The 22,884-nt window shown below is 46.0% G+C and overlaps 1 protein-coding gene across 1 annotated transcript in view; it reads right to left on the bottom strand.

Annotated features, from left to right (window-relative positions):
* Positions 1-21,093, bottom strand: part of LOC147707411 (elongin-A-like) — a 572,231-nt gene extending 551,138 nt beyond the window's left edge. The window contains exon 1 of the mRNA XM_086925212.1: positions 20,894-21,093. Within this exon, the coding sequence (XP_086781338.1) occupies positions 20,894-20,986 (93 nt within the window). The 5' untranslated portion in view covers positions 20,987-21,093. The remainder of the gene's footprint in view (positions 1-20,893) is intronic.
* Positions 21,094-22,884: the final 1,791 nt, after the last annotated feature.

The raw sequence follows: 22,884 nt of genomic DNA, 5'->3' as shown, positions 1-22,884 counted from the left end.
GGAGTTGACACACGTTACCTGGGGGGGCACAAACTCACTCTCCTCGTCCAGCGACTTGGGCCTCCGATGCAATCTTTGGTAATTAGCAACTACGGGCTCGGGGCAGCGGCTCAGCTCCAGTCCAGGCCGCTACAAATATCTCAGGCTGCCACAGGGCACATGCACAAGGCACTGCTGAGACTCCCTTGAGCTTCGGGTGCACAATCACCGGGCACTCCACATGAAGGTCTCCGGCTGCACAATAAACATGCATGCAGCATCATTGAGACTCACTTTAATTCTGGGTGTGCGTTAACAAGGCAATCCTCACGAAGCTCTCATGCTGCACAAAGAACACGCACACAGCGTTGATGAGACTCACTTAGATTCCGGGTGCATGATAACAAGGCAATCCTCACAAAAGTTTCAGGCTGCAAAAGGCACAGGCAACACAGCGTCGCTGATCCTCGCTTGAAATCCAGGTGCCACGATCACAGGGCACACCTTAATAGGGTCTCAGGCTGCAACAAGCACGCGCACACAGCGCCGCTGAGACTCTCTTGGAAACTTTAGTGTTCCTGAGTTTCCGCAACAGGGAGCCAGCTCACCTCGGGCCCTTGGGGATAAGTTACTTCAGGACACAGCACAGCAAAGTCCTTTCAAGCAGGGGGACACAGCACACAGCAAAGTCCCTTCAGCCTTTCCTTGGTTAAAACAGCAAACTGCATGCCAGCCCCAGAACACACAGCAAGGGTCAGTCCTTTCCTTCAGTCTACTCATTTGTTTCTTCCTTGGCAAAGGTTCCTCTTGACCACGAAGTAGCTCCAGTCTTGTTCACACTTGATCAAGCCATTCTCCAAAGTTCAGGGGCTTCAGCTCTCTTAGTTATACCCCTCAATGGTTTAGAAGTCTTTGTGCTCAGGGGCACTAACCCCTGTTCAAACCAGTTCTGGGTGCCTCCCTGCTAGTGACACCTTCTTCCTTTGATTAGTGGGGGTCTGGATTCTCAATCACTCAGCAGGAGATGGGACAATTGTTTTATAGCAGCAACCCAGACCTCTTCACCTCTAAGGGCTACTCCTCCCCTACACTCCAGATGCAGGCCAGCCTGTTGCAGTCTCACCTCTTCCCTTGGGTCAAGACATTCCTCAGGTCCTATCGCTTTCAAATCCAGACAGTCAATCCACAACCAGGTAGAGACACACAGAAATGTTAGAGTACAAAAACCCAGTCACGTCTAAAAGAGTGGCTTATAAACACACAATACAAAAACCACCTTGATAGAAAGATGTGTTATTACATTGTGAGTTCAAGCATACTAAACTTCACCTCTCTATCTTAAGCCTTTGGGAAGATAGGCTGGAAACCATGTTACACAGCCTTCCAATTTTATCCTATGGGCAAGATGGCCTTTCAACAATGAACAACAAAATGGAGATTTTTTCACTTTCAGGACATGGTACAAACCTTAGTGCGTGCTCTACCTGTTACATGTGCTGCACCTTGCCCAAGGGGTACCATGGACCTACCATAGGGGTGTCTGATGTGCATAGAGAAGGAAAGGTAAGGTCTGGCGAGTCAGTGCTCTTGTCAGAACAACATGTCAGTTTACCAAACTGCGCGCAGGCACTGCAATGGCAGGCCTGAATTCTTTTTTTTTTTCACAACCGATTTTATTGGTTGATTAGGCAAAGCATAAATACAGTTCTCCACATTCAGGAGGGTACTGTCAAATGGTAGACACATCTCAATGTACACACAAACCTAATCACTTGAAAGAAACCTCCCTCCTGCCCCTCCCCCAATACCCGAACTACCCACCCCTTATCCCACCCTAACCCGATGCACGTGATCACAATAAGCCTCAGCATTTGAATACATTACAACGGTCGTCGTGTGCCTCCCTAGGCCTGAAGGTCCTCCATCGTAGGTAACCCATCATCTGGGTCTGCTGGAGGCTCTAGAGTCAATCCCCTGTCATCCGCCCACTGTTTCCAGATCTTGTAATGTTTCCGGGGGCATCCCCGGGCCTCAAACACAGGCAGCTCCAATCCCATGAAGTAGTCTAGGCCCGCTTTCCAGGCACCTAGCGGAGGAGCACGCTCACCCTTCCATGCCCTTGCCAGATCCCGCTTAGCGACCACCAGACCCAACAGCATAAGATGACGCTTGTAGATGTTCTCACCCACATTCTCCAAGATATGTAGAAGTCCCAGCCGGGGAGTGCCGGGAAGATCCCATTCCAGTACCGCCGACAAACAACTCCAAACGCCGTTCCAGAACAGAGTCAGACCAACACAAGACCACACCGTATGCAGCAGCGTACCTCTCTCAGTCCCACAGCGCAGGCACTCCGGGGACGCAATCAGGCCCGCCTTCCACAATCTCTCCCGGGTATAATAGGCCCTGTGCAGGTGTTTAAATTGTATTAAACGAAGTCGCACTGCAATGGCAGCCCCACGCGGGGACTCCAAAGCTTCCCTCCAGTCATCCTCGTCCAAGGGGCCAACGTCCTTTTCCCAGGATTCTTTTAGCGGAAGCAGAGAAGAGGAGCAATGAATGAATTCTTTTTTTAAGGCTACTTGTGTGGGTGGCACAATTAGTGCTGCAGGCCCACTAGTAAGCAAAAAACAATTCCCAACAGGTATTATTGAGAGACAGTTTCAATTGTGCATGCCTTTAGGCATTACTAAGAACAGAGACAAGGAGTCAATTAGATTTTGAAGAGAGGTGGTATTATTCACCAAGGACAAGGGGTATTCAATGTACATTTACAGTTTGAGACAGCACTGTAAAGATTAGATCTTGTGACAACCCAGTGGCACTTGGTGCAAGGTGCTATATACAGTTAAAGTGAAGTGAAAATGCAAGTGCTTTTTAAAAACAGCATTGGTGGCGCATAGAATATAGTATATACATCAATTACAGCTTCAATTACAATACAAGTTACAATCACTTGGAAAAAAGTTATTTTCTTGTAAGAGCTTAAAGTGTCATATGCGTCATTTAATTCAGGCTGTGTGGTCGACGGCGTTTCGATCCCCTTTGGTCGGGATCGTCATCAGGACGGGGTTGTCGATAAGTACAGTGAGGAAGCCAAGCAGGGATGCGTGGCTTGCGGCATTCGGGGGAACGGTGCGCTGGTTGCTGGTAGCGACTTGTCCTGGGACTGCTCACGTAGTTCACTGCATTCATTGCTGAACAGCCACGCCAGATGAGCTCTTGCCTTCTGCGCCCCTCATTTCTTCAGACGCTGCCCAACTACGTGAGCAGTCCCAGGACAAGTCGCTACCAGCAACCAGCGCACCGTTCCCCCGAATGCCGCAAGCCACGCATCCCTGCTTGGCTTCCTCACTGTACTTATCGACAACCCCGTCCTGATGACGATCCCGACCAAAGGGGATCGAAACGCCGTCGACCACACAGCCTGAATTAAATGACGCATATGACACTTTAAGCTCTTACAAGAAAATAACTTTTTTCCAAGTGATTGTAACTTGTATTGTAATTGAAGCTGTAATTGATGTATATACTATATTCTATGCGCCACCAATGCTGTTTTTAAAAAGCACTTGCATTTTCACTTCACTTTAACTGTATATAGCACCTTGCACCAAGTGCCACTGGGTTGTCACAAGATCTAATCTTTACAGTGCTGTCTCAAACTGTAAATGTACATTGAATACCCCTTGTCCTTGGTGAATAATACCACCTCTCTTCAAAATCTAATTGACTCCTTGTCTCTGTTCTTAGTAATGCATAAAGGCATGCACAATTGAAACTGTCTCTCAATAATACCTGTTGGGAATTGTTTTTTGCTTACATAATATACCCATCCCAACGTGGTTTATGGGTTTCCTCCTGTTTTTCCTATAACCAGCAGGCCCACTAGTAGCATTTACATTACCAGCCCTGGCACACGTAGTGCACTTCACTAGGGAGTTTACTAGTAAGGCAAACATACCAATCATGGGAATATATTACGTTATCCGGCAGACTAACAGCCCGCATATCATCCGTCTGCAAAAATAATCCCGCATGTACTATTAGTCCGCAAATTAAAAGAACGAAAACTTTTAGAACGAATAGGCCTTTAGCACGTTTGCCTTTACAACGTAAAGGCATGCATGTTAAAGGTATACTCGTTGTAAAGGTAAGTAAAAGTACACTACCCTACCCTACACTCTAATGTAGTAGCCCTGCACCACCCACCCTTGACACAGTCTTTTTTCTACATTTACACAACCCAGCACGACCCCCCAACACTACCATAAAGCACTTTACTTCCCTACACAAACACTACAACAGTACCTTAATACACTACCCCCAGCATGACCCTACACAAACACTACAATACTACACTAAACCTCTACACCCCAGCATGACCCTACACTACAACACTACCCTAAAACACTACACCCCAGCATGACCCTACACAAACACTACAACACTATCCTAAACCCTAAAACACTACCCCTGCATGACCCTACACTACAACACTACCCAAAACCTAAAACACTACCCCCAGAATGACCCTATACTACAACACTACCCAAAACCCTAAAACACTAACCCCAGCACGACCCTACACTACAGAAATACTACAACACTACCCTAAAACCATACACCCAAGCACGACCCTACACTACACAAACACTACCCTAAACCCTAAAACACAACACCCCAGCATGACCCTACACTACAACACTACCAAAACCCTAAAACACTACCCCCAGCATGACCCTATACTACAACACTACCCAAAACCCTAAAACACTAACCCCAGCATGACCCTACACTACACAAACACTACAACACTACCCTAAACCCTAGAACACTACGCCCCAGCATGACCCTACACTACACAAACACTACAACACTACCCTAAACCCAAGAACACTACCCCTACATGATCCTACATTACAACACTACCCAAAACCCTAAAACACTACCCCCAGCATGACCCTATACAACAACACTACCCAAAACCCTAAAACACTACCCCCAGCATGACCCTACACTACACAAACACTACACTAAACCCTAAAACACTACCCCCAGCATGACCCTACACTACAACACTACAACAGTACCCTAACCCCTAAAACACTACACCCCAGCATAACCCTACACCACACAAACACTACAACACTACCTTAAACCCTAAAACACTACCCCTGCATGACCCTACACTACAACACTACCCAAAACCCTAAAGTACAACCCCCAGCATGACCCAATACTACAACACTACCCAAAACCCTAAAACACTTCCCCCAGCATGACCCTACACTACACAAACACTACCCTAAATCCTAAAACACTACCCCCAGCATGACCCTACACTACACAAACACTACACCACTACCCTAACCCCTGTTACACTTCCCCCAGCACGACCCTACACTAAACAACCACCACAACTCTACACTACACTAACACAACACTACACAAGCACTACCCCAACACGACCCCACCCTTAAAAATGAACCCAAATCCCCTTACCTCTCTCGTCATCGTTTACAACGCAAATATATTTACCATACATGCCTTTACAACGTATTTAGTTGTAAAGGCATGCGTGATAAAAGCACATGCGTTGTAAAAAAACGCGGTATGATGGTATGCGGGATGAATGACATTGCGGATTAATAGTATGCGGCCTGAAAGTCCACGGGAAAAAAAATGCGGGATAAAGGTTGATTACAATCATGGACAACCAATTATCCTCACACTTTATACAGGGAGCACTTGCACTCGAAAGAGTAATGCCCTCTTTTTGGAAGGTGGCAGCATGTCCCACCCCTCCTTTTTTTCTTTTTAAGAACTTCTCTGATGTTCAGAGGGCTTTGACACACACCCCCCCCCCCCCACTCCCTCCAAAAGGGCAGATTGGGGATTTACCCCAATCTGCCTCCAGGCGGGCAGAAAGCCTGCACTGCCTCCTTTTGAGTTAGTGGCATGGCCCTATATGAGGCTAGACTGCTCGCACTCCTTTGTTTATTTTTTAGTAAGAACAATCCTTGGTGTTTGGTGGGCTTTGTCACTTCTACAGACCAGGGGGGAAAACTCCAATATTCTTTGCGGGGGCCTGGGGGTGGAGCAGACAGACTGAAATGCCCCCTTTCTGGGTCAGGGCATGGTCCTACGCATGATAAACAGTATCCACCTCTTTGGGCTTCTTTTTATTTTAAACACAAACAATTTTCCCAGGTGTTTAGCGGGCTTTCTGCCTCTTGGGGGGCTGGTGGAGCAGGCAGTTTGGGGGTATACATCCCTATCGGACACCTCGGGTGTTAGAAAGACTGAAAGTATATGGGGAGGCGAGGGAGCCTAGGCCCTTGCTAATTGGGCTGCTCTTCTTACACTAGATACCAATGTTTTATTTTTTAGGTCTCGGACCGGAAATGCTGGCTTGCCAGCTTCCGGGAGGAGATCTTATGTTTCTTAGTAGGGTCATTTAACCCTCTTCTCTCCTCCATTGGCTGGCTTCCTAAACGGAGGCCAGCCATTGGACGAGAGAGCCGTCCCTCCAAAGAAGCTCCGTCTTTTTCGGATTTGGGGGCGTAAGTTTTGCTGTTCTTTAGACCGTGACGTAGTCCGTCACTCAGGACAGCAAAACCACGTCCCCAATCCGAAAACTTTCAGAAGCGCCGGCCGCCATTTTTCTGTTTGTTAAAGAGGAGGTAGGTCGCATGCTCCCGCTGTCCTCGTTCGCATCGCGCACTTTAACTTTCCCTCCCTCCCCTTCAAGAACACGGACATTCCACCATTTACTTTGAGAAGGCTTAGCTTTGTAGTTGTAACAAGGGAGAGCAGCGGGGGTCTTAATGGTGTGGCGGGTGCAGTTGCACCGGGACTGCACACTGCTCACTTGCGTGTACGGCCCATTTCGCCTTGCTGCGCGCAGTGCAAAGCAAGCAGAAGGGCAGCTCTTGTGTGGCCAACTGACTGGGAGGCCTGGCGCTGCCCACCTGAGGCGCGCGGCCTGGAACCTATCGGGCAGATTGTGCACACTGGAACCAGATGGGAGTGTACTCTATCGAGGGGATAGTGCGCCCTGGGAACAGAGGGGAAAGAGCGTACCCTGGAAACATAGCTCTTCCTGAAGCGCTCGGCCTGGAAACCTGGGAGGGCGTGGGGGGGGGGGGGGGGAGGGGGGGGGTGCGCACTGAGATCAGATGGGAAAGAGCGTGCCCTGGAAACCTCGAGCAGCCACCAGAGGCGCGCGACCTAGAAACCTAGCGCAAGGTTGTACCACTGGGAAGCGAGGGGAAGGAAAGGAGTGCACCCCGGAACTAGTACTGGGATTGGAGCTGGTGGTGAATGAGAACCCCAGCACAGCTACAGATTGTTTGCACAGGTGACCCAGTGCAGTCCAGCTGAGGTGCGTGCACTGCACGGACTAGGATATCTGGTATAGCTGTGAGTGTGCGCGCACTGAGGAGCTATCTCAGCTGTGCTGTGCGCAAAGGAAGCCAGGCACTGCCCAGCTGAGGTGTGTGGAATGAAAGGCAGATGTAGCGTAAATCCAGAGCAGACAAACTGCAAGCGTGAAGTGCACGCGGAGAGAGGCACGCCTACAAGGATGCAGCTGAGAAGTCGTGCACTGCTTACCGACACTGGGAAAGCAGTGGTCAACGGATGTAGGGTAGCCAGGCAAATGTGAGCAAAGAGCACAGCTTAGCTGAGGGTGTGCTTTCTGACAGAGCAGCCAAGCGCTATACAACTAGGGTGTGCAATCTAATTTTCACACATAGGCAGGTAAACAGAGCTCAGCACTGCCGGGGGTGCACAAACTGCCAGTGAGACCCAATGGGGCCCCGATGGAGTTGTGAACACAGGCACAATACTGCAGGGTGCGTGCAAACAGGAAACAAACCAATCCGAGATCGGCTCTCGATGTGTGCACTCGGAAATGTCTCCCTAGCAAAACCCCCGATGATCATACCGTCTATGCCATTTAGTTAGGCCCAGACTTTGAGGTGTGCACACTGGACGGCCAATCGCTAAAAGCTGGAGGTGTTAAAACTAACGGGGGAAACCTATTGCCGTCCAGGTAGAAAGTTGGGCACACTCTTGCATGCACTGCACGGATGGACTGTGTACAAAACAGTGTATAATTTACACCACCGGCCGAGGGTATGCAATTATGCATGCAGTCAGCAGAACTGGCCACCCTACAGTGCAGTCTTTAATACTGTGCCACCCATCAGTGTATTGTGCGCAAATCCAGCGTGCAGTGCGCTTTGACCCGTAGACCAGCGGAGAGCTCTCAGCAAGGCTACAGTTTGTGCTGACCCGGCCAGAGTCCAGCCGGAGGAGTGTCCACTGACACATTATAATATAGTGGCCTCAGGCCCGGTGAATGTGTGCACACTGGCAGTGTGTACTAATAACCCGGTATTTGTAAAGCGGGAAATTATCACCCCAAAGGGTCTCAAGGCGCTGGAAGCCGTCGGGGAGATTATTTAAAGTATTGCCCAAAGTCCCATGATGCTGATCTGATCTGCCCCAGGATCGAACCTCGAACCCCATGTTCCGGAGTCAGCCGCTCTGGCCGCTGCGCCATACCTCTTCCAGGCTTTGATGCACCATGTTCACACATACAGGATATTATATAGCGTTTCCAATAACCTACCACAGATGAGCTGAATCTGTTCACAGACATAGAGTAAGACGCATCAACCCAGTTTAAGAAGTGCCCAGGGATCCAATATGGTTGTGTGTGCTAACCCACTATAGTCCAGCATGCAGACGTACTGCGCGCAAGTTGCGTTGTTAAGGGTGCACCACCACAGACACCCGCCGGTGTGCTCACCCTCACACAGTCTCGCACACCAGTGCACGCGCACAGACATACGCACGCGCGCTCTTAGGTGCTACAGCAAGAGAGAGAGAGACGGCGCGCTAGCTTCTGAATAGCGGGGAATTTGGGCCGACAGCAGGGCACCTTCAGTGTAAACTTGTGCCCTCTTGTCTAGACAGCTGCATGCCGGAGTTAGTGATGGCCGGAGGTGGTGCAAACGGCAGGGAGGCTGTGTGTGTGGGGGCAGGAGTGGGTGGGGGGGAAGAAAGGTGTCAGAGGGGGCTGGCATGTGCAGATTAGGCTCAGCACAGTTGGCGATGGAGATGGTTTCTCGTGTTGAGTGAGGGATGCCCCCACCTCCAGTAGAGGAAAGCTATTGCACCTGCAGCTGTCTCTTTCCTGTGGGGGAGGTGCCTGTGGGGGTGTCACACCGGTGGCTGGGGTGGTAGGGCATAAGTTGTTGCACTATCTACTCACAGGGCACCTCCACTTTGTGCAAAGATTGTGAGGCCTGGATTCAATGCAGCAGTGAAGGAGGTGGGCAGATGTGTGCGGCACTGTTTTGTAGAGGGCCCGAAGTTAATGCTAAGGACCCGTTTCTGAGGGGACTGGATTGGTGCGTGGGGTGCAGATATGTTCTCTGGGGGTACAGGCTTGAGGTGCCAGAGTGGCGGCGGGATGGAAGGGTCCGATCTCCGCTTTCAGAGACACAGACCCGCAGCGGGGAGGGCGGGTCCTCCTATGTGGACTGACTCCAAGGCCGAGATGGTGCTGATTTTCTAGGTTCTTTTATGGGTACTGTAACTAAAGGTGAAAAGAAACAAGTTGCCACCACTCTGCGCAAACATGCACGAGCGGACTGCGTCAGCCTTCATCAGAACCTGAGCAAGCGTGCATCGGCGCATACACAAACCTCCGCCTGCACAGACTTGCAAAGCCTACCGGAGTGAATTCACTTCACACAGTACTGTTCACAGACTACGCACTTACAATTCAGCTGTAACTTCGTCTTCTACAGGCCGTTCGCACGTTGCTGTTTTTCCCGACCGTGGAGGAGAAACGTTATTGGAAACACCCACATCATGTTTGTATATGATTTATGCCAGACCGTGCTTTAAATGGGCAGACGCTGTATGGTACTCACAACATCCCTCTCCCTCACTATCACTACCTCCCTCTCTCTATCTCACTACCTCACTCTCTATCTACCTCACTCTCTCTCTCACTACCTCACTCTCTATTTCAATACCTCACTCTCTCTCTGCTAATGCAATAGGTATCACATATGCAAAAAAATAAGCTAATGCCAATAGAAATGACAATGCCATTTATTTAGGGATACAAAAAAGATTAAAAAAAATAATGAGCAATACCAATAGCTCTACCTATAATATTGCCGAGACCATTGCATTGTAAATGCTTGTTTTATAAGCGCCGGAGAGTACATCCTGCTGTGATCGACTGGTGCCTAACAGGGTTAAGAGAGGAATTACTGGAAAGCAGAGTTTCCCAGCTTTCCAATAATAACTCTTTAGGCACAATTCCCTGCAAGAGCAGAAAACGGACCATTTTCATGCCCGCCCCATTCCAAGGGGGATCAAGGACCCCGTTTCTGGGTCCGACCCACGGATGGGTGGGAGGAGCACAGTAGCAGGTACACAACTGGTGCTGGGGGCTTGGATGTCACACTCCATGTCCATAGAGCCAAGTTGTGAGCACTATCAAAATGGAGTTGCCAAGAGCTTACATTTCCTTACTGTATACACTTCAGAACTGCTACAATTTAAACGTGTCGTTTTCAACAGTATGCTAAAAGCATACAGATTTGTTTAGGTAGCAGATAAGCCACTTCATACTGAATGTAGTCTACAATAAAATAAGCTCCTTCGGCTTTCGACTCAAGGAAGCAGAATACATGGTCTTAATGCTGTACTTTTCATATAGAAACTAAGATACTTGGCAGTCTAGCTTATTCAAATGAATCAAAGACTACACAGCTTTCCTAACCGGATTTATTAAATGAAAACCTAAGACAAAAAATAGGGGGCCCGATTCAGAGGTCTTGGCACTGAATTTGTTAAAGTAGAATTTCCATTTAGTGGAAGCTCTGTATGAATAAGTAACCTGAAAATGTGCATATGTTTACCTTTTCTTTAGTCTCCATGGAAAATATTTTCCTTGAGGAAAATGTCCTATTCCACCCTTATATTTAGGGATGTTTTTTTCCCCAGCGCCCCCTCCCAAATAAACATTGGCAAAGCCATGGGTCTCACCTTTATAATGTGAGTGCCAAGCTATTGGCTCTGCCAATGCTGGTCTGAGAAAAAAAAAAAAGTAAATAAAAAATAACTCCGAATACTGGAGGAAAATGAAATATCTTAAGGAGCTTAAAAACTGTACATTGAATTCAATATTGTCAATCTTCATAAATGACAGTTCATTTTTCTTTCAGAGAACTGACCAGAATTTAAAAAGATGAAGTATGTATCGGAACCGGAACCTCGAGGAAAACCCATTGCTAAGGCCTAATTTACTTTCTACAAGACTCAAAACTGAAAAAAATGCTCCAGCCATTTGGTCCACTTCAGTAGGCCAGGGAGCAAATTTATGGCCTTCAAGAGAATGGGCATCTCCTTTTCAGTCATGGCAAGTAATCTGCAATTATGGGTTCATTGATTGCAACAACAAGATCATCCTGCAAGATCATAAAAGCTGTTGTGTGCCATGGCAATTACTTTAATCCAATATATTGCATGTATAAGATAAAATAAAAGCAACCTTTAAATCTGCTCTTTAGCCATGTCTTAGCAAAAATATGCCTGTTGCTGTGCTTTACAGAGGTGTGGCCGGCACCTATCGGAGGTAGGGGGGCAAAATGAGGACACATGGGAAGCAGCTATGAAAAAATGTAATTAAAAAGTTGCCTTTTCTCAGCTTCCTCACCCATTTCTCTCCTCCGTAGTCCTCCCTTGCTCAACCACAGGAAGCACACCCAGGTTCCCAGTCATCCAATGGTCTGAGCGCTGTATTTCGGTGCTCAGACACTGCCTCCTGGAGGCCTGGACATGTTCTCCAGGTAGGCTGTAATGCAGACTGCATGGAGAACACAAGACTGCTTTGGGCAACAGGAAAGGGTTGTCCAAGCAGCCGTTGTGCAATTCAGGAGGCTGCTACCACTCCTCCCCTGCCCCGCCCCCTCACGCAAAGCTGTAGGCGGAAGTAGGAGAAAATAGAATGATAAAATACATTCTTTTAATTTTCTCTGTCTTCACGGCACGAAGGGTTGCTAAAATCGACATCTAATGCACCTGAATGCAAGGCCAACATAAAACCGACAAAAAAGGTAATGCCACATAGGCACAGCTTTGGATTTCTTAATACACGCTCTCTCCAAAAACACAATCTTGAGGTCTTTACATTACTTCAGGATGGTGGACTTGAAATTTTAGGGGTCACGGAAACCTGGCTTGAGGACTCCTCTACTCCAGATCTGGTCGCATCATTGCCATTGAATTTTGCAGCCGTTTATAAAAACCGGACAGGTAGTATGAAGGGAGGAGGGGTAGCTTTTCTTTATAATCGCGCCCCCAAAACAGAAATCATCTGCTCAGAAAGTCTGGAGGGTGCGGATGTACTGGGGTCAAGTTTTGCTCCACCACTAACTGCTTGGTAATACTCCTAGTCTAACGTCCCCACGTACAACACCAGGCTTTGTTGAAACTTTTTTGAAACTAGTCCACGACCTCCGATCACGATATGAAGGACTGGTGGTAATGGGAGACTTTAACTTCCATTGGGAGAAAACGCCTAAAGACTGCCAGACAAAGCAGTTAGATGAGGCTATGACATCATTAGATCTTGGTCAATGGGTGGTGGGATCGACACATGAGAAAGGTCATACACTGGACCTAATTTGGACAGCTGTCCCGTTTTTCTAGTCCAATAACCAGCTCTCCTTGCTCGTGGTCAGATCACCAACTTTTGCATGGTCAACTCATATTCCCAGGGCGAGCGGAGAATTCATCACTAGGTTGGAAAGTTTTAAGAAGTTAGAACAAGATCAGAGCAAATGATCTAGTAGCCATCCTAAGAACTCCTGTCCCACTTATGCAACCTGAGGGCGATATAGAGACCACTAGCCTCAAACTTACATTCAAGCTCAAAAAAGCTATTGATGCAATGGCACCGGCGCGCAGGGTGAAAATTGTAGATAAGGGTAAAGGGGCTCCATGGTTCAACAATACTCTTAGGCTACTGAAACGAGCTCTGCGCAAGAGCTTGGTGCAAAGAGTATGAACCCTGTGCCTGGGCCAAGTATACGCTGGCATTTGCCACCTATAAATTGGCGATCATCTCTAGGAAAGCTGAATTCTATGAGGGCAGAATTTCTGCGGCAAGAAAGAAACCTTTAAGGTTTTGACCGAGTTGAGGAAAAAAGGGGAGCAGAATCTTTCCTTTACTCAAGAAGACTGTCATAGATTTCAGTCTTTCTTTACTAATAAAATATCGGATCTTTTGACAGAAATCCACCATACCTCGAGCCTTAGCTGCCCTGAAAGCCCCCCATTGACACCTCCTTTGATTGTCCATCCTCTTAGTACGCTACCTCCACTTACAAAAGAGACTTTGGCAGGCCTGATGAAGCGAGTGAAATCAGGGTCACCAGCAGACCCTTGTCCTCCCAGGATATTTAAACTAGCCCTGCCAGGAATAGAGGATGATGCATTATCTCTCCTTAATAGTTCTCTGGAAACAGGACAGGTCCCTGCTGATTTTAAAGAGGCTCGCCTGATTCCGCTTCTGAAGAAGCCTGGTGCAGATACTAAGATCTTGAAAAACTTTAGGCCTATATCACAGCTGCCATACCTAGCCAAAGTAATTGAACAGCATGTCCATCCACACCTCTCTCGCCCCCTCGAAAATAACCACCTTCTAGAACCAAATCAGGCCGGCTACAGGGCCCAACACAGCACGGAATTGGTTATGCTTTACGTGCTCGATGATCTGAGAATCAGGGCAGACCAAAAGACTGTGTGCCCTGGTGCTGTTAGACCTCTCCGCAGCATTTGACACCGTCAATCATGACCAGTTACTGTCGTGGTTGGGGGACCTCGGCATTCAGGGCACCGAGCAAACCTGGTTAACCTCATTTCTTAAAAAACGTTCTCAGAGAGTCCAACTGGCAAACTTGGTTTCCAACCCAGCAGGTCTCATGTGGAGTGCCTCAAGGCTCTGCACTTTCACCTCTCCTTATTAATGCCTATTTGCAACCTTTGATCTCAGCATTAAATAGGATGGAGTTCCGGCTGTACAACTATGCCGATGATATGCAAATTATTAACCAAATTGACAATTCACCCTCGGCATATGCTAGGTTACAAAATATACTAAAATTTACGGTTAATTGGATGTCAACAAATTCACTAAAGATAAACCCGGACAAATAGAGGTGCTGACAATTACAACAGCGTCCAGCACTTGGAACGACCCTCTTTGGCCAAAAGAGTTAGGGCCCTCTCCAGAACCAGCGGCGGCTGTGAAAACTCTGGGCATTCATATAGACGCCAAACTTTCAATGGCAAAACAAGTCCCCTCAGTTGTCGGTGTTTGTGTAGGTCTACTAAGACAACTGCGGAAAATATCACGACTTTTAACCCAGGCCACTCTTAGACGGGCAGTATCAGCAATGATCTTGTCGCGCCTGGATTATGGCAACTCGCTGGATGCTGGCCTCCTCCAACAACTGTCGGCCAGATTACAAATAGTCATGAACGATGCGGCAAGATTAATTTTTAAAAAAACCTAGACAAGCACACGCTACACCACTGCTACGTGAGCTCCATTGGCACCCAATCAGGCAGCGAATCACGTTCAAGGGCCTCTGCACCACTCATAAAGCCCTGTATGGACAAGCCCCAAAGGATATCAAGGAACGCTTAGTCCCTTACATTCCTGGCAGGACCCTTCGATCAGCAGATGCCACCCTCTTGGTCTGCCCTCGCTTTAAATTAGCTTCCATGGGAGGGCAAGCTTTTTCCAATGCAATTCCTGTGGCCTGGAATAATTTGCCAATTAACTTGCGCAAGGAATCAAACCTCCTACCCTTCTGGAAGAAGCTAAAAACTTTACTCTTTCGGGAGGCCTGGGGTATGTCCTAGTAGCAATGAGAACCAACAAAAGAGCGACAAATAATTACAAAACCAAAAGCAGTAGAGTAATTCCTACCACCTAAGGAAGAATAAGTAAAGAGCGAGAAAACATTAGGTAGTGCAGTTGTAGAGTGATAAAAGAAGAACCCTCAGGCACCAACTCAAGGTCGGATGCCAGTTGTCTTCATTGGGTTCTTAAAGAAAAGTGATATGGTAACTACAAGTGCTAGAAAAAGGGAGTCTAAAAGGAGTGTGGACTACTCCCAAGATCAGAAAATTATTTTAATAGAGGGGTAGTTCTAACTCCATTAAAAACATTGGTGGAAGCGGACATACATTTGGTCATGTTAATTCAAACGAAGAAGTCCTATACATAAAAAAAAAAAACAATGGTCGACATGACATGTTTCTGCTATAAAGAGCTGTTCAATAAGCTCAGCGTTCATCAGGACCAAACAAGAAGAAAGAAAGAAGACCGCTTAGTGGCTGGTGCACACTAAGGCACCATAGCCAGCTACAGCGAGACAAACACACAAACAAACTTGTATGTATTCACAGCACAGGAACTTCCTTGTGCGTCCTCCCCAAATCGTGAGAGATGTAATTTCTGAAATATATCAATAGATATAGAAAAGAAAAACAAAGAATGAACTGCAAAACATTTTCCCGTTCTGGACTCAAATTAGCAAAACACAAAATATACAATGTAAAAATTATGTTGATAGTGCCCATCTGAGCCATTTCATCGCTGTTTTCTTTAATATCATTATCGTCATCCCAAATAGAAATCATTTACTCCACTGTGATCAAAAAGTTTTGGGGGGAAGAAATAACCAACTTAGCCACATTCCTGGCAAAGAAAATGCCTGGGGTACAAAGCCTCTTATAATCTAACGTGATCCATTTTGATACACGAAGCTGGAGGAAATTGTCTGAATCAGACACAGGTAAGAGTTAAACAAGTGTCCATTTTAGAATTAAATAAATATATATACAAAATTACAACAACATTACACCTTCATACAGGAAAGAGATTGGGCCAAAGACTCACTAGTTTTACTTAGAAGTAGAGCCTCAGGGGCGCGTGGTAGGGGGCAATTCTTCACGCCCGCGAAATCTGCCAAGCAAAGATCGAGTAGGAGGATCACCATCAGTAAAAACGCTGCATACTCTAAAGCGTGTTATTTAAGAGTTTCATTAAATTGAGTACCGGCACCCGTATGCTAGTAAGTCAAAGATAATGGCGGAAACGCCAAAGTAAACTTACTTTCTCCCTGGCGACTCCCCTCTAAGGAACCTAAAACGTCCAAGGCCACGGCCCGATAACAGCCAGAAACCGGAAAAGACGTTGTTTAAATGAGTGCGTAGTGCACGTCGATTCCGATCACGTGGTGGTCCGATTATTTTTATATGAATAAAGCAGCTCATTCAAACAAGAAATGCTTTATTTGTGTTACCATAATGCCACGAATGTGACATCCAAGGCTCTGCATGCATAACCCAGAGCCGGTAGCAAGAAAGATTAAAAATTACTCGGCTCAGGCTTTCCGTTCTCTCGCAAACCAACGATTTTTTTGAATTCTTGCCAACAATCGACCACAGGTAATAGCCGATTATGATGCGGCAAAGAAACAGATACATCCCAAATATATTATTTAGAATTACATCAGAATCTGAGATTTCGGCGCTAAGGGCCCATAGTGATAAATGCAGGCACCAAAGAGAAATGTATACAAAGATATAGTTTGCACTAAAAATGGCACACGGGACCAAGAACGGTTGGAATAAGCATCGACCTGTATGTATACATCTACAATTCCTCAGTCTAAATTGTATGATTTCGTTACATAACATCGAGCATAGAAATCTGAGAACAGAGCTCAGTTCTAATGATGTCAGGTTTAATCCAAAAACTTTAAAGCGCTTCCACATTGCACAAGGGAAAATACTTGCTTTAGGTCACCTGAGTGTAAAGATTTTAATATACATAATTAGGGCAAAAAGAAGCAACCATATCAATTAATCTCCTGTACTTAGAAACTACGTGGATATCTCACAGAGTCGGTAGATCACCGCCGCATCACTGTACTCCATGGTATATCATCATTTAGTCCATGTGTATGCGTTGAAAGACGGTAAATCCACCTCTGTTCCTTTTCAAAAAGGGAGTGTTCACTGGTTAGATTCAGTTGCTCTATTATTGTCCACCTTATATCGTTTGGGCAATGACCTTGTTCCAAAAAATAAAATGAACAGTTAGTTTAGTAGTGCTCTTTCGACACCTGACATTACTACGGTGTTCCCCAATGCGTACTTTAATTTTTCTAGTGGTCATTCCCACATATTGTAAACTGCAAGGACAAGTCACAAGATGAATAACATTGCTAGAGTTGCAATTAGTGTGTCCTCTGAGGTGCCAGCGCTTACCATCTGCCAGGTTTAGTGTCTTAGTTGCTGTGGTGAGATGGCAAACACACCCTCCGCAAGGAAATTACCATTCACGGGTGGTAAACCCCATGTGGTAAGTACATTGTTTTCCACAATGGTACAATCAATTTTTGGATGGGTATGGAACAGTGCATCCTGTAAATTCCTTTCTCGTTTGTAAGAGAAGAGTGGTTTTTGCCAGTTCCACCCAGTGCTGTTAAAAATACGCCAGTGTTTATTTATGCAGCGGCTGACAGCGTTGGATATGTTGCTGTATGTTGTTACACAAGTCAGGGGTGGCTCAGTTTCACTGTTCTTCGTATAGTCCTTCGAAAGGGCTTCCCTGTTTTGATTTTTAGCCCTTTTTGGAGGAGTTTTTCAGGGTAACCACGATTTCTTAACTTATTGGTAAGGTCTGCCGCTTGTGTGTTGAAATCACTCAGGCTGCTACAATTTCTACGAATGCGTAGATATTGCCTGAAGGGTAAATTTTCTGGTAAAGGGCGCGAATGAAAGCTCGAATAGTGGAGCAAGTTATTTTTGCTGGTTGGTTTGTAAAAAGTTTTGCTAGTAAGATGATTACCTTCCATAGTTATGGTCACATCACGAAGACAATGGAATTTGGTTCATGGTGATGCGTGAATCTCAAATGCGGAACGCATGTGTTCACTAAGCATGGGCGGAAAATCCGTTACGCTCGCGGATTTTGCGGATTTTCGGGAAATCCGCAATCCGCGAGATTTGCGAATTTCCCGCAAAATCCGCAAATCCGCGAGCAGCGGATTTTGCTCGCGCTGCTCGCACTGTTCGCGTGAGTTCGCGCCCCGCGAATAAGTGCAAAATTGCAGAAATACGATCTTAGCAAAACTGAAAGTAACTACTTACCAGGTTCAAAAGTTCAGGCACATCATTAGTAGCCATTTCCTGTAGTGCTTCCTGAGGGGCCCCTCCAGAGTTCAGTTGCCAGTTGAAACTATTATGTGACCCTGCTCTGAACCTCAGAATAGTTACACATATGCCACAAAGGTCCTGAATTACAGCTAAGGGAGACAAGCAGGAGCCAGGCTGGAAGTTAAAATCCATTAATCAGCCCCTAATTCATTATTGTCAGTTGGGGCAGGGCAGGTGTTGTAACTAATTTTGCAACAATGAAAGCACTTAGCAAGTGCAAAAGATCACTAATCAGGGCGCACTAAGGAAGCAGGTGCCAGCTAAAAAAATATTCTGTGACACATTAATCAGCCCCAAATTAATTCAGGTCACTTGAGGCAGGGAAGGTGTGCTTTGCTTTGCCGAAAATAATGTACACTGGACAACCAGAGGGTGTGGTGATGAAACAGAGGGTGGCATGGGTGGGCCAGAGGGTGGCATGAGTAGTCAGAGAGTGGCAGTGGTGACAGAGAGTGGCAGTGATGAAGAAGAGTGTCCCAAACAGGCTGGACACGTAGAAACAACAAGTTCGCAAAACTTGCGACCCGACAGGTAAGTTCGCAAATTGCGAAATTGTAAAAACCCTCGCGAACTGGCAGAAACACGGGCGAACACAAAAAAAAAAAAATCCGCGGGAATTCGCGGATTTTGCGGATTGCGAATCCGCAAATCCGCGGATTGCCAATCCACAAAATCCGCTCATGCTTAGTGTTCACCCAATCGAAAAAGGACATGAGGCAAAACAAGTCCCCTCAGTTGTCGGTGTTTGTGTAGGTCTACTAAGACAACTGCGGAAAATATCACGACTTAACTCAGGCCACTCTTAGACGGACAGTATCAGCTATCATCTTGTTGCACCTGGATTATGGCAACTCGCTGTATGCTGGCCTCCCCCAACAACTGTTGGCCAGATTACAAATAGTCATGAACGATGCGGCAAGATTAATTTTTTTAAAAACCTAGACGAGCACACGCTACACCACTGCTACGTGAGCTCCATTGGCACCCAATCAGGCAGCGAATCACTTTCAAGGGCCTCTGCACCACTCATAAAGCCCTGTATGGACAAGCCCCAAAGGATATCAAGGAACGCTTAGTCCCTTACGTTCCTGGCAGGACCCTTCGATCAGCAGATGCCACCCTCTTGGTCTGCCCTCTGTTTAAATTAGCTTCCATGGGAAGGCGAGCTTTTTTCAATGCAATTCCTGTGGCCTGGAATAATTTGCCAATTAACTTGCGCAAGGAATCAAACCTCCTACCCTTCAGGAAGAAGCTAAAAACTTTACTCTTTCGGGAGGCCTGGGGTATGTCCTAGTAGCTCCTTGTTCTTCCACTGAACCAGTGAATGCCATCTGACAAGTGCTTAGAGACCCCTGGGTGATAAGGCGCTCAACAAATCTAAATAAATATATAAAAATAAAAAAAACAGTGCAGTGACGATCCTCCTCCTTAGTGGAGGAGCCACCACTGCTATTACAGACAAGCTGGGAAGGAGAGAGAAAGAGATGTACTCTCATGGAGTTCTGGATGAAGCAGAAAAAAAGTAGTTCCCTGAACGTGAGCAGTACAAGGATAAAAGATAGCCTATCAAAATGATATTTTCTCATGTAGTACTGGATGAAGAAGAAAAAGAATAGTTCTTTGAAGGAAGCAAATGAGCGTAATAAGAAAGCAAACCAATTTTAAGTAATGGGTTGCCACAATCCCCAATGTAAAGATTTGGTATGATACACAAGTCACAACAACAAAGAGATAAAAGCAGCCTGTAAGTGAGACCTGGAAAGTACTTGCTCTTTACTTGAAAAATGGGAATGATATACATCCAACATTACACATATCGACTTTTACTATGTCATGATTTCTGTCAGATTCCTTATGAGAAAGAAACATTAATCAGACGACCTTCAAAAGATGTTTTATTAATACCATGCGCACTAATTGCTCGCCTGTTAACCGCCTATTATTTTCTAACGTTTTGGTTTATTTAAAATAGTATTCAGTAAAGCTAAAAGTGAGCTTTACGGTAATCATAAAGTGCAACGCATTATACACAGCTTCATACAAGCGGGGTGGTGGACAGCTGGATATTCTGAAGGTCATTTGCTAATATTTGGAATCTCCAACCAAGTGCATCTGAAGTGTTCGTTATCTGTGGAGAACCGGTGCCAGGGGGTAGTCGTCCAACCATTAATACTATTACAGTGCAGTCTGGTCGTTGTAGTCCTAGACCTAAAAAGCCGCTAGTACCAAAATACACGAAAACAATACCGGGTTCGAAGTTGTAAAGGCATTTTGATGAGCGACAGCCTGAAACGAACTTCATACGCCCTCACCTGATAGAAATGAAAGATTCAGTTAAGGAAAACATTCACATGTGAATAAAATGGCACAAGATTACAAAAACGACCAAAACATAGGTGGGAAGCCGGAAGCGAGGCTAACGCTTGCTCCGCCCAATACGCTCCTCTGGGTCTGAGTAAGTACAAGAATAAAACAATTTAAATATTCTCTACACCACTCTAACGGGAGGAAGGGTGTTATTTAAAGGTCGAGTGTCGAAAGAGGAGTGCGTGTGTGCGCGACTTCGTAACTACGGTACCTTTGAGGTCTCCAAAGACGTGTTGCAAAGCCGCTCCTTGAGATACACCACTCTGTGCATCACTGCACGCGCCCGTGCTTCTGAGGTAGTCATGGCGTTCTGGTTCTCTAGGTGTCGCGTGACCTCTCACTCCTGCACTCTATGGAACTAACCGCTGACTGGAACGTGGCCACGCCCTGTACCTCTCCCAACCACCGGCCAGAAGCTGCCTTTTTTTTGCCATTTATTAGCACCGTCCTCCTGGCGTGATACACTGTAACTCGGCAAGAGGCATCCTGCTCTAGGTTCTCAAGGGCACGTAACACCATGACTTTGGCTAGGAAGAACGTTGCATACCTTCCTGTGCAACTGGTAACACTAAAATATTTATTGCGGCCTAACACTGTTTAGGGTTAGATATTTTTTTAAGTAAGATACCCAGGGTATATGAACGTTTATAATGACTAGGAGCAAATGTTCTACTGTTAGGTGCTGATTTTGATGTGTGTGTAAATGTGGAGTAAAATTACAATTCCTCCACTGACAGTTTATCTCCAGAAATCTGGAGATCCTTCCATGGTTACCACTGCTGTTGGTTTTTACCCCAACTGAATTGTCATGCAGTTTATTTTGATTCCACTTACCTACAGTTTTCTTGTGTTATTTTTGTCGGTATTCTTCTCCAGTGTGAAGCAGGAGTTAGCATCTTCATAGACAAGGATTGTGATCATTTCATCTCAGGAAACTAGTTATATCTTTGTCATCTCTGTATTTTATCAAAGAATAAACGATTGTCAACATGGCAGCAATAAGAGCAGCTTTGTGGAACCCCGCTTTACATCTTATGCAGAGACAAGTACCTGTCTGACGTTTGGTGCTTTATTATAACCAGTGCCTCTGGAATTAGAAGGTAGGAGGGTTGGGGCTTTTTTCCACCAATGTGTTGATTGGCTGTAAGTGTGGCAATATTTCCTTTCATTGTACTGACAACCAATGTAATGGTTACAATGTAATTAATGGTAGTACACCATAGAAACGTCTCGAATATAAGGTTTGGATCTTGGGACGAGAGAAAACATGTATTGTATTATATGCAGTAAAAAAAAATTACAATCTCATTTAAACTCAGAATGGTAATGTCACCTTGTGGAAAGAAGCTAAAGGCAGTGACTTTTTCCCCCAGGAGGACCTGGTTTGCCTTTGGGCTTCAGAATAAGTGCTTTGGAGTTTTCTCACTGATATTTGCTGTAGATGTGCCTTTGACTGATCTATCTTATGGATGTATTCACTAGACTTCATTTATTACAGTGCTAATTTGCGTTCTGATCAAGGCCTTTTTTGCAACCACGCACTCTTGTGCATATTCATAAATGTGTGGAAAACTAGAGGGATGCACAGAATACTGCATAAAAAACACAACCGCACCCAAGATTTGTGTACCAGCAAAATTCGTAGTTAATTCACAAATATACAACACATAGTTAGATGCTGCTTCTTGGTTGCCCTGTCCACTTGAAGCAGGCACCAAATTCTCTTCCTTGGCTGGGCTTTTGTGAGACTGCTACCAGAACTGCAAAGCGCTGTTCCTTGGGCTAAATGTCAATAAGGCAATTTGTGGCACATGGCTTAACACTTATGCGGTCCCAAAGGCAAAGCCTATTAGCTGTGCCATTGCTTGTTGAACTTGGTAACACTCTCTGGGCATTGGTTGCACCTCATTAATACCAGTTTAACACCCAAATATCGCAATAGGCAACAGAAAGGAGACCAGTCCAGCTTTGCAAAGGGCCATCAATTGCGCTGCAACACGTGTTGTCGAATTCTTTGTAACTTTTGAACTGTTTGAGCAACAAACAATTTTTGGGTTCAAATCTACAGATTATGAGGCAGATGATTGATTATGTGGCAAATGCAGCAAATCTACAGTTATGCAAACATCTCCGAGACTGCACAATAGCATAAGTCCAGTGACCACGAGTCTAACGCAAACTGTGTGCTTGCATCCATTTTGA

The sequence above is a fragment of the Lissotriton vulgaris genome, chromosome 6 (assembly GCF_964263255.1).
Source record: "Lissotriton vulgaris chromosome 6, aLisVul1.2, whole genome shotgun sequence".
In the NCBI taxonomy this organism is placed as follows: Eukaryota; Metazoa; Chordata; class Amphibia; order Caudata; family Salamandridae; genus Lissotriton; species Lissotriton vulgaris.
Note: the sequence above shows the minus strand (reverse complement) of the source record. Positions and strands in the feature narration are given on the sequence as shown.